The following is a 15,681-nucleotide window of genomic DNA, read 5'->3' as shown; positions in this document are numbered from 1 at the left end:
CGGAATGAGTTGCTCCCGAATGAATGAATGTGATTTAAATTTTTGAGGTGATGATGATCAATAATTGAGTAATGGAGAGAAGAGTAAAGATGACATTGTTTCAAGAAAATAACAGTTGTAGCAGCAAGGAAGGTGAAAATAGTTATGAGAGGATGATGAATTTGGAGGATTTGATGAATTGTTTAATGTTTGAGAGTTATAGAACAACGGAGCAGCTTGATTATTATTGTAATGTGTATCAGTTTGGATCGAGAGTCTATGGAACGGCTCGAGAGGACTCTGATTATGATTTCTTCGTAATTATTCATGATAATTTATACGAATGGTTAAATTTAAATTACAAAAGGGACTGTAAGGAAGAGAGAAATCATCATGAATTTGAAAACCAATGGATTGTTGTTCACAATGACGAAGAGGATAAAACAAGAAAAACAAATGATGCACTTGATGAAGGAAAATTAATGGAAATGACCAAAGATGGTCGAGAATTCCAATGTCTAACATTATGGTGCAAAAGGACAGGATTTGAGGTGAATGTCAATCTGTTCAAACACAGCTCTTTTAGAAAGAGGTTGAAACATAACTGGTTGCAAGCCCTAATGTGTGTAAATATGGAGTCAAAGTTTGTTTGGAGAGTCGACTTTCCAGAGCTAAACATATGTTACAAGATATACTTGAGAAGACTTGTAGTTTCAGGAATTACAGAGGCTGGTGGGCATTTCAGGCTTGCCAAAAAGTACTGGAGCGACAAGTCAAATAATCATTACAGGTCAAAAAAGTACATAGCTCATACCTTTAGAGATTTACTGCTTGTGAGACAATTAATTAATCATTGCAAGATTGTTGACTATTCCGAAGCGAATAACATTTATTATGACCTTTTGAATAGACAGTTCGAGAATGACGAACAGTTTGAAAGAAGAAATCAATATCATGACCATGCAACCCAAAAAGATATGCTTTGAGATTTCTAAAGAAAAGTCCTTACAACTCTTTGAATATCTAAAATTCTACAAAAATGTTCAAGATTTAACAGAGGTTTTGAGATTGTATTTTTCTTTAGAATCTTCATATCACGTCTCGAATAACGGAGTTCAATATTTGTACATTCGAGGAACCAATGATGAGTCACCATTTTATTCTCATGCGTCCAACGAATGCTTTAATGGAGTAATTCTTGCTGGACATTCAGAATTAATGAATTTCAAACCTTTATGCTTACCATTGCGAAGAGTCATTCCATCTGATAACCATTATTGCTATCACTTGAAGAGTAGCGAAGGATGTTATTTATGGTGCATTGATAGCAATGTACCACAAGAAACTTTAATTCTTATTCATTTATTCTACAATCCATATGAATCAAAATGGCAAATTTGCAGCAATATGACCTGCGACGCTAACGAAACTATTTATTGTGGCGAAAAGGAACAACATTCATTGAATGACTTGTTTTGGAAAGAATTTGAACAGAAAGGGTTCAGATTTCCGAGTCAAAAAGACATTACTCTTACATTTGAATGCTCACCTAATTATTCTAGAAGACGCAACAAGAATTTACGTGTTGAAGATAATTCCATACATTTCTTTCTCATCTCCATTACTGAATCGCACTCCCAATGCTTTGTAGACCTAACATCATTTATTGACGAGTGTGGATTTCAAACTAAAATCTCATTCGAACCAAAGGTGAAAACTCTTGCTCACCTGAAAACATTTGCGATCAAGTACAATTCAGTATTTTTCAAGGAGATTGTCATGTACGGTACGAAGGATGGGCCAATAGTGGTATGTTACTTTTTGAATGCTCTGACAACAGCTGAAAAAAGCTAATGCTCACATACTTTACGAATTCAGTATTCATTGCCTCAACATGCACTACTGACAACTGTTAATGCAAAAAACTGCAGTGAAGGTGTCACAGTCGAGAGTATCATTTTAGACCTCATACGAACTTCAGACGAAAAGACAATTAAGCGTATCATAAACTATGTGGAAAATGTCATGTATGTTGACATGCTTCTCCTAGATACATTGCAAAATAATTGTGAAAGTTTAAGGAAAATTTTGGTAACAGCTCTTGCTGTGCAGAGTTCGAGCACTGCACTGATGAGAGTCTAAAGGCTAGATCATCAAATTTTGTGACCGAAGTCTTGAAACACTCGAAAAATGTCACTCATCAACAATTTGTGTCACGATTTCTTGTGGAGCTATTTACTAAAGTATCAAGACAGATGAAGAGTGATCCCAATTTCTGTTTTTCTCAATTAGTTTCGAGCTACTTGATTTGCAGTGTGGATGGAGACACCTTTTACAAAATTTATCGTTCCTTTTTCGATTCCTGAAATAAACGAAATTAGAATTCTGAAATGCTGCAATGGTATTCCAAAGTGCTTTTGAACTGGGCAATGTCTTCTACAAGCACAATATTTGGATTCGAAAATTGATCCTTGTGATATGTCTTGTTGGAGACCAAAAATACAGATTTCTTGCAATGTGGACCATTAACAAAGTTCTCATAAAACTCATTGATATCCTTTTTCGTAAACTTTTTGAATTGTTCTGCCTTAAGCTCATATCTATTAAACTTGAGTTGTCGATTTTCAATTTCATTCCAGAACCTTTGAGATCGTTGTTGGACTGTCTTTTCTTTTTCCAAAGCTTTTTGAATGATGGAACCAACAATATCGTTAAATTGTTCCTCTGTGAGCTCTTCCAGAAGTTTTGACACATTATTCTTGAAGAAGTGGTCATTTTCAACAAGAATATCCGTGAGCTCATGTGTGGTTGTTTGTATCAAGCAGCTTAAGAAAGAAACATTATGAATAAAACGATGATAACACATCACAATGTATCCATATTGTTTCTGCGTCCTCATATGTGTGAAGTATCTGAAAATTCACAGTTCATTGAATGACGTTTCAAATGCTCCAAAAAATCATACCTTGTTCAATACTTACTTGCTCGAACATATTTGAGTGAATAATTCCAATAAACAATCAGATCGCAATGACCTGTATCCAATCTGATACGAAACTAAAATTGCGTTATTTTGATTGGAAGTATCATAATTTAAAATTGGAACCACAAGCTCCACATTTGTAGGATTCACAGCGACATTTCGCAAATATTCTTGAGATGGAAGTGGTGTCAAAATCTTGTTGGCATTCATTCTATTATCAAACATAATTTTTTCAACCTGCTGTGAAATATGTAAGGCGTTGTCTTTTGTGAAATTTCCATGTATCAAGCATTCAATTCGCAACACTGTTAACCAACTTTTCACAAAGTTTTTAAATTCATCAATTTCTACTCTTTCTAATGCTTGTGCAAATTCGAAAAATGTAAATTTTCTCTGAAGGAAGAGTCGCGAGGATTCATATGTAGCAATTTCATGAGACTGGAAAGAGAACTTCTTATTTTGATGGTTTCTGAGATTATTTTGTTTGACATAGTCGAAAACATGTTGTGTTAAATGATTCCTATCGTCAGCTGCTTTCACAATCTCTTCTAAAATTACCATAATGACATCCACTAAATGTTCTCTGAGCCCATTCACATGAACTTCAACTCCTCGTTCAACATTTGTGATATTAGAGGCAATTTTCGCTAATGAGGCCATATAAAGTTCTTCATTAAGTAAGTATCGAACCGTGTCCACAAAGAGCTCCACATAAACAACGTTCAATGGCGCCTCAAAACTTTGAGGAATGGTCAACAAGACAATAATGTCTGCTCTGGGAGTATTGAAATAATCATCCTTTTTGAAGAATGTTTTGATCTTGGGTCTATCTACAATTTTAACAGGATATTGTGTGATCGGATTGGTATCTGTCACTAGTCCCAAATTATATGGTATGTAAGTATTTTTGAATGGAAGGTGCAATTGTGGTGTTTCGTTCTTCTTATTTCTTAATGTGCTGATGAAATTTGTTTCCAAGTCGCCCTTTCTGTATTTGAAGCCATACCATCGTTCAGAGGAGTCCAAGTCGGAAAAGGTCTTACTTGACAAGTAAATATTCAAATTGTCAGGATGAAAATGGCTCAATATATAGTTGGTGTGATCTTCATCAAATTCGTATAATAAATAATTAGCGCCAATGACATCTTCTGGTAAATATTGTTGCAGACTTTCAGACAATGTACTTGCATAGGAAGAAGTAAATTGTGCATTATCAAATGCTAGCTGTTGGAGGTGTGAGAATTCTTCAAATATCCAACGAGGTACACCTTGAGTTTTAAGAATCTGAATATACTCAAAAACATGTTCTACAATCTCTTTCCAAAAATTAATTCCTGTTTTGGTTAATTTAATCTTAATGGCGAATAGAGAAAATTGTTTTCCAGGATCATTGACACCATTGTAGTCATAGGTATATGAAGTAAGTGACTCTGCCCAACTCTTGTGCTTGAGTAGAGAATACAGAGAGCCTTTTCCTTCGTGTCCAAATAACTGAAGCAAACAATAAATAGATGAGGATTTGTAGTACATGTTTCTTCTCTGTATAATTTTAGGACAATCGATGGAGAGAGGAAATAAGAGAGTTAGATCAGTGGTATCTGTCACTGGTTCATATTTGAACAGTTTGGCCAAGTCAGATGGTTGAAATGGTTTTGTGGCATCACTTGGAGGATAAAATTCATGTTTAGAAATATGACTATTCTTGATGGCTGAAAAAGAATTTCTAACAAGTTTCTCCATCTCTTGGAAGGAATAATTCCCAATCACACAGAGCTTCATTTGATTACTCGAATAGTATCTATTAAAAAAGTTCACCAAATGCTCTCGAACATTTAAATGGTTGGCCTCAGGATCTATCTTTAAAGTTTGTACATTTCCAGTTCCAAATTTTTTGAAAGGGTGATTTTCATTGCATGATTCTTTCATTAATTGATACAATCTTCGCGAATCTATTTGAAAGTTTTTCTTAAACTCCTTATCTATTGCCTCCACTTCTCTCACAATTGCATTCTCAGCAAACAAAGGACTGATAAAGAATTGTGCAAATCGATCCAAGGCCTCCTCTAAATACTCATTTGAAATTGTAAAATAATAGTTCGTATGTTCGGCAGTGGTTGTGCCATTGGTAGATCCAGAATGCTGACGAATAAAATTCTTATAATCACCTTCTGTGGGATACTTTTCAGATGAAATAAAACACATGTGCTCAACAAAGTGGGCTAATCCAGGAAACTCCTTCGGATCGCTCATGTGTCCAACTATAACAATATCATTTATAATATTATGGACCATAAATAATATCATGATTGAAATATATAACATTATTTCATTGCAATTACATGCATTTGATCAATAATTTTTATCAAATTAAGAAGGAAAACACAAGTTGATCATTTCGGAAAGATTTCAAAAAATCATACCATTAACATCCATCGAAGCCGATGCAATCAAGGCTTTCGTATCTCGAACCAAAAGTACTTCCAACTCATTTTCCAACATCAACCATTGATATTCTCGATGGTCCGTCAACGGCTTTTGAATCATTTTTTTGTAAACAATTCCTCGAATGAATTTACTTCTGAATTTCCAATTCCAAAAAATACAGGAATGGGTTTATTGAAAAATAAACAAATTATAGGTACTCAATTGTCCGACGATAGTGTGTCTAATGGGTGTGTAGGTGTGAGGTGTAGATGTTGTTGGAGTTGAGTTCGCCAAGCTGACTGCTAAATGTTTCCCAAGCAGTTGCAAATTTTGCAGTTTTGGGTTTAATTATATATCCTCTAGCCTTCTTGAGTACAGTTGAACTGTTCCAAGTGGCGTTTTTGTAACAACTGCCAACATAGGCAGCGAATGAGAGATATATTTCATTTAGCCAATCAGTCAAAGCTGGGGGAGATAAGTCTAATTGTTGAAGAGGTTCGTCTTTGATACTACCATTCCAATCCATTGGAATACAAGAGAGAGAATGGTTTGAAGGAAGTCTGATAAGAGGGGCATTGAATTTGAGGGAACTGTTGTCCCATTTTGTGTATAATGATTTGATTTCCGGACCACACATGGTGCATGAGGTGAATACATGTTCCCAGTTGGCTTTGGTATTGCAAATGTGGCAATTAGGGTAATCTTTTCCGAAATTTCTAAGGATTTCTGCTTTGTGTAGGTGAGCAAATAATAGTCGTTGTTGGAAGGGTTTGAGTGAATAATTGCTCCAAAAGGAGATGGTACATGGATGCCAGGTTCTATTATGGTCTAAGATTCCAAGGCCTGAGATGCTCATGGTTGATCTATCGTTGTTTAGTAATTCAGTTCTAGGGTCGACAGGGGTTTCGTATTCATTGACAAATGAATACCGTTCATCAATGTAATGGAGAGACCAATTATTTTGAGCCGCGATATTTTTCACGTGGTTCCAAAATGGTTCGTTAAAGGTAAGATCATTCCAAGCAGCCAAAGCAATATTTTTGGTGATGGTGGAGGAGGAGTTGAATAATCTAACTGCTGTGCAAATAGGTTCAATGGAGAATAAAGTAGAGGGGCGAGTAATACCAAGGCCCCCAATTTGTTTGCAATTAAAAATGACTGATTTTGATAATGTGTAATCTAATCCAATAGCCTTTCTGACAAAATTAGCAACCATAATATCTGCTTTGTCTAGAGAATTCTTATTGATTCCATTGAAACTACAGGCATATCTAGGCAAAGATATGATTTTGGACATTAATGTAGTGGTGATGCTGTTGAGATATAGATTAGAAGTTTTAGCTGATGCCAGTTGATTCGAGATTTTGTTGATTGGATTATCAGAGGACCAAGAAAAATCATTCTTAAAGGTACATATACCCCCAAGATATTCAATAGAAGAAGATGTGGCAATTATATCCTGTCCAATAGTGACTAGGGCCTTAGATAGTTTGGCTTTGGCTGTAATAGCTAAGAGTTTGCATTTCTTGGGAGCTAAAGCGAGTCCTATTTTCTTTAATTCACGGCCGAGGCTTTTTAGAGAGGAATTCATTTCGATCTTAGTATTAGCTATCAATAAAATATCATCGGCATATAATAATAAAAGGATGGTAATATTAAATATTTGAACTCCTTTAAGCTTTTCTTGTATGTTAGTTGAGGAGTTAATATAAAGATTAAACCATGCCGGGCTTGAAGGATCGCCTTGCGGAACTCCAACATTCGCATCGAAAGGGGAGGATAGAAATCCGTTGACTAGTACTTTCATAACGCTATTGGAGATCATGGATGTCAAGAGATTAATGACAGAGCTATGGAAACCATGTTTCTTGAGAATGCTGATAAATCTTTTATGGATTACTGATCCATAAGCATTTTTGATATCCAGAGCCATAGCAAATACTTCTTGTTTGTGCTGATATTTGTATGCAAAGGCAGTCCGAAGACTGATAAGGTGTTCTAATGTTGAACCTTTTTTCATGAATCCTCGTTGCGCAGTGTGGATTAAATTAGCCTCTTCAAGGACATTCATGAATTGTTTGTTGATAATAGAAGAAAATAGACGATAGATCACGGATAATACAACTATAGGTCTAAAGTCTGATAATTTTGAAGGCATGTTGATTTTGGGTAATGGGAGTAGAATACCGATACCCAATTCTTTAGGAACCATTTCACTGTCAATTGTGTGATTGATACATTTTGCAAGTATTTGGAGCGAATTGTTGTCTAGAATTTTCAACAATGGCACCGAAATGTTATCATAGCCAGCCATAGAATTTTTTGTCTTAGAAATAACTTTATCCAACTCTTTGGCAGTGATATGATGGAATTTCCATTGGGCTACAGTATTGTTTTTCTTGATTTCCGGGAGAGTTTTAGTCACTTCTTGTTCTGTATTAAACATGGCTGAAAAATGATCTACAATTGTCGAGTTATGGTTACTTTGGACTACATTGAGTATAGAAGGACTGACTAGTTCTTTTCTGAAGGCATAGGAATACGGTTGTTTAGAGTTAAGATTGTTAATTCTATTCACAAAGACCCGTTTACGGTCAGCCAATAAAGATCCAATAAGCTTGTTGAGTGAGGTTTTAGCTTCCTCTAATTTAGCCTTGACATTGTTGAGGCTAAAATTATTGTTCAAAAATTGGCTGGTGATAGTAGAAACATGTTTACGCTTATAGAGATATTGTTTCAAATCGAAAATAAAAGTCTGAAATTGTCTGACATTACGATTATCAGTGATCAATGAGGGCTTGTTTGTGCTAAGGGAACCATATTTCTTCACAATTTTAGCAAGGGTATTTTGGGCTTCTAAAAGAGTGTCAGGGTTTTCTTTAGCAAAATCGTTATTAATTTCCTTCATCTTGGATTGTAAAATTTTAGGATGGATAATATATTTGTTGAACTGTTCTGGGAAGTCTAAAATGGGATTACTGGGGAAGGAAATAGTTAAAAGTTTGTGAGAATAAGCAGTAGGAACATCTTCTACACCAGAATAATCATTGTGGGAAGTAATAATATGGTCCGGGCGAGAAAAACCATGAGAGTATTTGTTGCGTTGAGAAAACGAAGGTGTGTTTGGAATAGGAACAACATCAAAGAATTTCAATTTGTCACATTGGTCAATTAATAGTCGTTCATGGGCGGCATAAGATACCTTATTGAATGTTTTAGTATTGGCATTCAAATCTCCCAATATGACAATACGTTCACCATGAAAGACCGCTGTTTGAGCAGAAATGTTGATAATATTGAGAGCCTTATTCATGAATTCTAGTTTGTTTTTGTTAGCCGGGCCATACCAATTGAAAATGCGAGCCACACCTAGGTATTTATGTTCCAAAATGACTTCTGATAATCTGCCTTGAATATGTTCGACGAATTGGAGTACCTTAATAAAAGGTGACGGTCTGATAATAGTAGCAATTCCTGCTCCATTATCACCTTCAGTGGCGTTGGAATTGTAAACTAAGTAGCCACGAAAGAAGGATCTGAAATACCATATATTCCAATAGTCTTTCGTACTGGATTTTAAATGAGTTTCCTGGATATTAAGGACATCCAGTTCATATTTGCGGGCTAAGGTAAGTAATTGAGATTGTTTTACCCAGCCAACTCCTCCAAAATTAGCAGTACCTAAATTGAAGGAGTTTCTTTTAGAATGAGGGTCCATTAAAGGGAATGTCGGCCCTTCTTATGCCCACTTTTACCCTTGTTGCGAGTAGTAGTACCTAAGAGAGCGTTGATTTTTTGATTAATTTCTTCAACAGCTTTGTTGATCTTATTAAAGCCTTCCGTGACCTTTTTACCAGACCAGACAACCATTTCCTTTGTCAATTTTTGGAGAGCTGATGACATTTCAGACATTTGTTTTTCAACAGCTTCCATTCTGTGACTGATAGAATTGGCAACTCTAGTAGAGAATGAGAGGTTTCTGAAACTATAATTACCAACTTGGACGAACTTGGTAATGTTATTGGTAATTTGATCTTTTTAATGCCAACAACAGCCATCTTCTTAGCCAACTCGATACTCTCAATCTTGACTTTCCATTGGGAACTAATGGCACCCTTGAGTTTAGGAAGATCTTTTTCTTTACCATTAAAGGCAATACGGAAGCGAGAGATATCTGTTCTCATTTTGGAAAGCTTAAATTTCTTCAAATGATTGGCAGGTAACTCAATATTAGTACCAATAGCCCAAAATTCCTGATCATCCATCTTGCTAAAATTGATATTGTTGATAGAAGAACCAAGGGTTGAGATAATAGAATGCATATTAGTCTTGTCTAAATCCTTGTCGACCTTATAACGGAATGATGTTTTGACGGTTTGAGGTATCATAGTGAGCTTGGACTTAGCACCAGCAGATATTGCTTGGTTTGCCAATTTGCGCGACTTGAAGAAGAAGATAATACAATCTAATTCACTGACAACTCTACTACCGTACAACGTATCGGCATTCATTGCGACGGTTGCAAGGACTTCTTCGACAGAGTTGGTAGTAAAGGCTACCACTCTGAAGAGCTTATGATGTCGCTTCAATTTAGTAGAATGGTCATCGGTCATGGCTGAGGTATTAAAAACTGAGACTCCAGAGGTTGTAGTAATATTAGAGACCTCTGGCTGCGACAACATTGGGGAGTTGTATATGCTGGGTGGGCTTGGTTGTATTTCCGACAAATTGGCTATATTGACGGAAGACGGAGCCTCTAGAATTTCATTTTCCATTTCTTCTCTCCATTTATCATGTGCCGATTTTTGAGCAGAAAGAGATTTGTTTGCAGTATGCGGGCGAATAGCGACCTCTTTGATAGAGGCGTGATGGCGAAGGTGATTAGTGTCTTCATCGCCGAGGGCGGTTTGGTTTTCAGACATTTTTTCGAAGACCCAATTTCCAATTCCAAAAAATGTCGAAGGATCACACCAGCAACGAGTCCACACCTTTTCTCTCTCGGAGCTCTCACCACTCTTCCACAACAGCAATCAATGATGTTGCCTCTGATTCGTCGACGAATCATCATGATATTTTCGTAGTGGCTCTCTATTCACGATCGGGTCCATGCCTTGAAAATAATTATAATGCCACTCCCTTCAATTCGCCCATTCTTTCACATGGAATGGTCAACAGCTCTCCCATCATGATGAATCATTCATCCTCTGCAACAATCTTACCATCACTTGGACTCTCGATGGAATCTGTCAAGAAGACATTTCTACAAGTCATTGAAAAACAACGAATCAATCTCAATCAATTCAATAGCAGCAATCATGGATTTATGACCATGAAGGTCACTTATCAATTGCAAAATCTGAATATTCATGTCTTGGAACACCATTACCAAGATCGATTTTTCTTTTATGTATGTTTGGCACATTTGAATGTTCCTGTGAGAGTTTGTTTTGGATTATTGGAACGATGTAAGAATGACATGAGAGAGCAAGTCTTGTCAAAAGTTCAATCATCTTCTTTCATCTTACACAAAGAAGACGCCTCTACTCGACAAGTAGTTTCCAAAATTTTACAAACACAATTAGACTTTTGTCTTGTCAAAACCAATGACAAGATCGTGCTGGTTCAATCCAAAATAGAAGATGTGAAATCCATCATGATTTCGAATATTGACAAACTCATTTCAAATATGGAATCAACTGCAGAGCTTTCTCAACGAACTTCCGATTTGAGTCATGATTCTCAAACCTTCATATATCAAGCACGGAAAACAAATCATGGCATGCTCTGTCGAGTGTTAATCATTTTAGGAGTTCTCCTCTTCATCCTTATTGGCATTATTGTATTTATCATTTTGATGGTCAAATTTGCTTAATTTTACTGAATTCATTCCTTCCATCATCATGAGAATCATTCATGAGGTTTGATGAGGGTTCATTCATCAAGAGCTTAATTTCTCATTCTCCATTCAACCGCAGTAAGGCTTCGGAATTGTATTCCGCAGCTCTCAAAAAAAAACCTCAAACATTTTTTGCAGGAGCATCTCGAGAGAGAAGTCTTTCTATTTTTTTGAGTACTCACGCGCGTTGTTGAGAGAGTATAACAAGAGAGATCGGAATAAGCAATAGCAGTGTCAGTGTCTGTTATTGGTGGAGACCCGACGATCGTTGAATATATTTTCATTCATTCATTCATTCATTCATTCCTTTATTCAATCATATACAAATTGTCGAGATCATTGAGAACATACACATGAAGAGAACACATCCACGCCAAGAAAAGGGACCAACCTTTGAGGAACTCTCCGATGATGAAAACCACCATGAAGAGCATTCCAGTAGTAGTGGTGCCGGTTCAGTAAGATATGAAGATCCAGATGATGATGCGGTGAGTAAGTAGTCTCCTCAAACACTTACCAAGAGATCTGATCCGTTGACTCTCGCACCAATTCATCCACGCCCACGCGTACTACTGCTATATCCCCCGAAATATTTGTACTAATGACGATCGTCAGATACCCACCACCGTCGCCACCACAGATCTTCCTCTCAACCCAGACAGAGAGAGTCCACCAACGCTCAGAGAAGTGATCGTGCAAGGGATCCGTTTGCAATCAGAAGTTTTTTCGACAATGATCCCTTCTTTTCGAATCCATTTGGACATTTCTCATCCATGATGCAACGTGCAGACGAGATGTTTAGGAATTTTGATCAACATTTCGAGAGGCAGATGGCCATGGGTGATAATGTCGTTTGTTATTCATCAACTACAACAACGACATCGAGTGATGGTGTGACAAAGACAAAGCGTACAGTGAAAGACTCTAGAACAGGTACAGAAAAAGTTTCTGTTATTAAGGCAGTCGGAGACAAGAGAAGCGTCATGGAGAAGATAAAAGACAAAGAGGGACGAGAGGAAATTACAAAGAGGTTGGAGAATGTTACGGAGGAAGAAGATTTTGAAAAGGAGTGGAAGGAGCGTTCCAAATCATTGCCCAAGTTCCGTAAAGGTTCAGCAGGTATTGGTGGATACCTTGGATATTCACGTGGTAACGATTCCAAATCTTCCGGCAATAAGGCTTTGGGCTATGAGAAGAAATACTAACACCATTCTTGCTCAAAATCATTCAACTGATGAAATAGATCTGTAACAACAACGTTACAATTAGAGTGTACCATGAAGCTTGTAAATAAATTAGTTTTAATGATGTGACATGGATTAAGTAAGGGTTTGAAGTTTGCTTACATGAGTTAAACAAACCGGACAATGCTTGTACTTGTCGAACCATTGAGTCATGTGATGAAGGTGACCACCACTGCCGCATCGCTGACACCAGAAGAACAGTCCATCCACAGGTAAATGGCAAATGGCACAAATGTTGGTCCTGCTATTGCATTTCTTACACATGGTGTCTGTGTTTTGTAAAACGCTATCACATTTAGCACAGCTTGTCCTTATAGAGGTTGATTGTTTGTTCAAGTTATGCACATCATAGTTAGAACATCCATTAATAAGCTCATTCGAGCATGTGAAAAGTTTGTGTCGATTCAATAGCTCAATGTAACTCAAATACCATTGAGCTTCTCGTTCTCCACTCATTTCATGTTTCTTGTCGAGAACTTCAATTAGAGCCACACATGTTTGAATATCTCCCATTTCTGCATAATATTCTATCGTTTCTTGGATGCTTGATTCATATAATTTTTCAAGATCATCCTTCTCGTTTAAAATATCCATTAATTCTGCGTCTTCTTCGTGGTGGTGATGTAAAGAGCTAGGTCGCTCCATGTCATCAAAGGATTGAATGTTGGACTGTGTTTTCTTCGAATCGTTTCCTGTAAACATCTTCAATTTTGGTGGAGGGCCAAAGTCCTGTGACATGAGTTCTCTGTACTTGGCCTTTTTACGGAGAGATCCTTGAGTGGGTGGTGTAGCCAGATTGAGTACGTCTCCATGGAATTCACTTGGTTGTTTTAATGGAGAATACAGAATGCCATTGGAAGGATATGTATCTAGTGAGTTAGAATTGGTGCTATATTTTTCTTCGGACTCTTCTCCTTCATGATCGACTCCATACCGGAAGATTGAGTTTTGTTGATCGTTTCCGTCTTCAAAAATGGTGCTGTTGTGTTGAGTGTTATCGTCATGTGTGTAATGATGCTTGTGTTTAATTTCATGATTCACAAATGCATCGTTATCATGCTCCATCTTTTTCTTCTTTTTTTCGTAGATGGAGTATGAAGCTCTTTGACTAATTTCCATAGTTTTTCGAGCTTGTAGTTATTGATATTTGAAGCTACTAGAGCATTGGTATCACACTTTTGTTGGAAAGTGTCATCTCCGAAAAAGTACATAATTTTCAGCTAAATACTTGATTTTTGAAACATCAGACTCTGCAAATAAATCACATTCTTGGTCAGTACTCTTGATAACATTAATTGTTTTGTTCAAGTGAGCCTCCTTGAATGTAAATACTTCAGTCTCCCTGTTAATTTGTTTGATCACTGAAGGAGGATTTTTAGCTACTGTCTGAAGGATAGTTTGATATCGTTGATGTTGTTCTCGATCAATCTCATCATAATAACTGACTAGCTCATTATTAATATTCCAAGAAAGTGAAGTAGTAGGAAGACTCGCTTTTTCATACTCAGCTTCGTAAACACTATGAATCATAAAAGTATTATCTTTGGAACAACTCATCATTAAATTAGGATAATTGTTCATCCATGCAATATCTGTAACATCTGCACGTTGTCCTGTAAATGTTAATAGGGGAACATATCGAGAGCTAATATCCCACAAATTAATGTTGCATGTTGAACCAACTTCATTCTTGGCACAACTAGCGATATGAGAATTATAATTGCCAGGTCTCCAAGCAATTTTAGCAATGCTGGCAATCGTTTGAACTGTTGACAAGGGCTTCTTTGTATCGTTGAGATCCCAAACCTTAAGGACTCGGTCTCTACCTCCGGTGGCAATGATACTTCCCTTCTTTGGATGCCAATCCAGAGAAAGAATTAAACCATTATGAGCTGGTACCTTCTTTTGATAGAGGTTTGGCTTTCTGATGTCCCATACTTGAAAGTCTCCACCGTCCGTAGCTGCTGCAAAGACATTAGGGAAAAATGGGTTAAATTTGATGCTTCTCACAACACTTCCACAGTTGAAGGTTTGAACAGAATCACCACCTTGTCTCTTGTCCCACAAACGAACCGTATGATCGACACTAGCACTCAATAAATTATTCTCTTGATGTGGTTGCCAGCACAAGGAATTAACAGTACATTCGTGACCATTAAATCTCGTAATAATCTTGCCACTTTTCGAACTGCTATTCACGTTCCACAGAATTACTTTTCCGTTCGGAGGAGCAGTTGCAATCACATTCGGAAGTGTTGGATGCCATTTGAGATCAACAACCGCAAAATCCATACTCTTCTTTCCTGAGTAATATATTGTGATTGGAATATCGAGTTTGAACTTCTTTTCATCTTCTTGAAACGAGGCTCTCACAATTCTAAATAATTTTCGACCTCCAACAGCAATTAATCTAGAATCAGGAGAGGCACTCAATGCATTCAATCCTGATCCTCCAGCCTTCTTTTCTTGAGGATTTGGGCTGATGTTGATGCTCGATGAACAAAGAATGTGAGGTTCTGCATTGAGAATTTCATTTCTATCTTGTTCCAAATCATCGTGATCGGAAGAAGGAGTGGATGGTTGTTGATGATGATGATGATACATCGGAAGACCAGTTGTGCTTGAGCTACTAATACTACTTGCAAACGTGGTTGATGAATAGCTGCTGGTAGCACTATTGATGCTATGGCTGTTGCTAATTACACTACTGGACGTGGATTGTTGACTCGAACTTAGTTTGATACCTCCGAGAGTTGGAGTATTGTTTTGACTGTTATTATTGCTTGATGATCCTCTATTGACTCCAAAGTAATTTAAATTCATGGATGAAGGAATGAATGGATGAAATTAGGAGCGGAATTATAAGAATGGTTGATGATGTGGTGATGAAAAATTGATTAATATGAGAATATTAAATATTCCTGATGAACTAAAAATTGAACAAGTGATGATGATCTTTCTTGTTCATAGAAGAACCACACTACAGAAAAGTATTGTTGTTGAAAGTATAAAGAATCCGTTTGGCAGAATGGACCAAGTCTGCTTGTTTGAAACAATCAAATATGAAAATAAAAAAGCCTCATGAACTCACACTTTCATCGAGCAAGCTCTTGTTGTGAATGATAAAGACGCGATGATAAGGACTTGTTGTTCTT

General features: G+C 36.9%; 8 protein-coding genes across 8 annotated transcripts; 3 read left to right on the top strand and 5 right to left on the bottom strand.

Moving 5' to 3' along the window:
* Positions 1 to 933: 933 nt before the first annotated feature.
* FDP41_006564 (uncharacterized protein) lies at positions 934 to 2,121 on the top strand (the record flags this gene model as incomplete). The annotated part of the gene is made up of 2 exons (XM_044710213.1): positions 934 to 1,788; positions 1,858 to 2,121. The coding sequence occupies 2 exons, from the start codon at positions 934 to 936 to the stop codon at positions 2,119 to 2,121; spliced, it is 1,119 nt and encodes a 372-aa protein (XP_044559245.1).
* A 235-nt stretch (positions 2,122 to 2,356) lies between these two features.
* Positions 2,357 to 5,506, bottom strand: FDP41_006563 (uncharacterized protein; the record flags this gene model as incomplete). The annotated part of the gene is made up of 3 exons (XM_044710212.1): positions 2,357 to 2,891; positions 2,961 to 5,220; positions 5,383 to 5,506. The coding sequence occupies 3 exons, from the start codon at positions 5,504 to 5,506 to the stop codon at positions 2,357 to 2,359; spliced, it is 2,919 nt and encodes a 972-aa protein (XP_044559244.1).
* Positions 5,507 to 5,627: 121 nt separating this feature from the next.
* FDP41_006562 (uncharacterized protein) lies at positions 5,628 to 9,104 on the bottom strand (the record flags this gene model as incomplete). The annotated part of the gene is made up of 1 exon (XM_044710211.1): positions 5,628 to 9,104. One exon carries the CDS (start codon positions 9,102 to 9,104, stop codon positions 5,628 to 5,630), a length of 3,477 nt encoding a protein of 1,158 aa, XP_044559243.1.
* A 160-nt stretch (positions 9,105 to 9,264) lies between these two features.
* Positions 9,265 to 10,308, bottom strand: FDP41_006561 (uncharacterized protein; the record flags this gene model as incomplete). The annotated part of the gene is made up of 1 exon (XM_044710210.1): positions 9,265 to 10,308. One exon carries the CDS (start codon positions 10,306 to 10,308, stop codon positions 9,265 to 9,267), a length of 1,044 nt encoding a protein of 347 aa, XP_044559242.1.
* A 32-nt stretch (positions 10,309 to 10,340) lies between these two features.
* FDP41_006560 (uncharacterized protein) lies at positions 10,341 to 11,258 on the top strand (the record flags this gene model as incomplete). Its single annotated transcript, XM_044710209.1, has 1 exon — positions 10,341 to 11,258. The coding sequence occupies one exon, from the start codon at positions 10,341 to 10,343 to the stop codon at positions 11,256 to 11,258; it is 918 nt and encodes a 305-aa protein (XP_044559241.1).
* A 377-nt stretch (positions 11,259 to 11,635) lies between these two features.
* FDP41_006559 (uncharacterized protein) lies at positions 11,636 to 12,487 on the top strand (the record flags this gene model as incomplete). The annotated part of the gene is made up of 2 exons (XM_044710207.1): positions 11,636 to 11,774; positions 11,898 to 12,487. The coding sequence occupies 2 exons, from the start codon at positions 11,636 to 11,638 to the stop codon at positions 12,485 to 12,487; spliced, it is 729 nt and encodes a 242-aa protein (XP_044559240.1).
* Positions 12,488 to 12,601: 114 nt separating this feature from the next.
* On the bottom strand, positions 12,602 to 13,645 carry FDP41_006558 (uncharacterized protein; the record flags this gene model as incomplete). Its single annotated transcript, XM_044710206.1, has 1 exon — positions 12,602 to 13,645. The coding sequence occupies one exon, from the start codon at positions 13,643 to 13,645 to the stop codon at positions 12,602 to 12,604; it is 1,044 nt and encodes a 347-aa protein (XP_044559239.1).
* Positions 13,646 to 13,717: 72 nt separating this feature from the next.
* FDP41_006557 (uncharacterized protein) lies at positions 13,718 to 15,349 on the bottom strand (the record flags this gene model as incomplete). Its single annotated transcript, XM_044710205.1, has 1 exon — positions 13,718 to 15,349. The coding sequence occupies one exon, from the start codon at positions 15,347 to 15,349 to the stop codon at positions 13,718 to 13,720; it is 1,632 nt and encodes a 543-aa protein (XP_044559238.1).
* Positions 15,350 to 15,681: the final 332 nt, after the last annotated feature.

This window comes from Naegleria fowleri (genome assembly GCF_008403515.1).
Source record: "Naegleria fowleri strain ATCC 30894 chromosome Unknown tig52, whole genome shotgun sequence".
NCBI lineage: Eukaryota > Heterolobosea > Eutetramitea > Acrasida > Naegleriidae > Naegleria > Naegleria fowleri.
The sequence above is the reverse complement of the archived record's forward strand: the minus strand, read 5'-3'. Positions and strand labels throughout refer to the sequence as shown.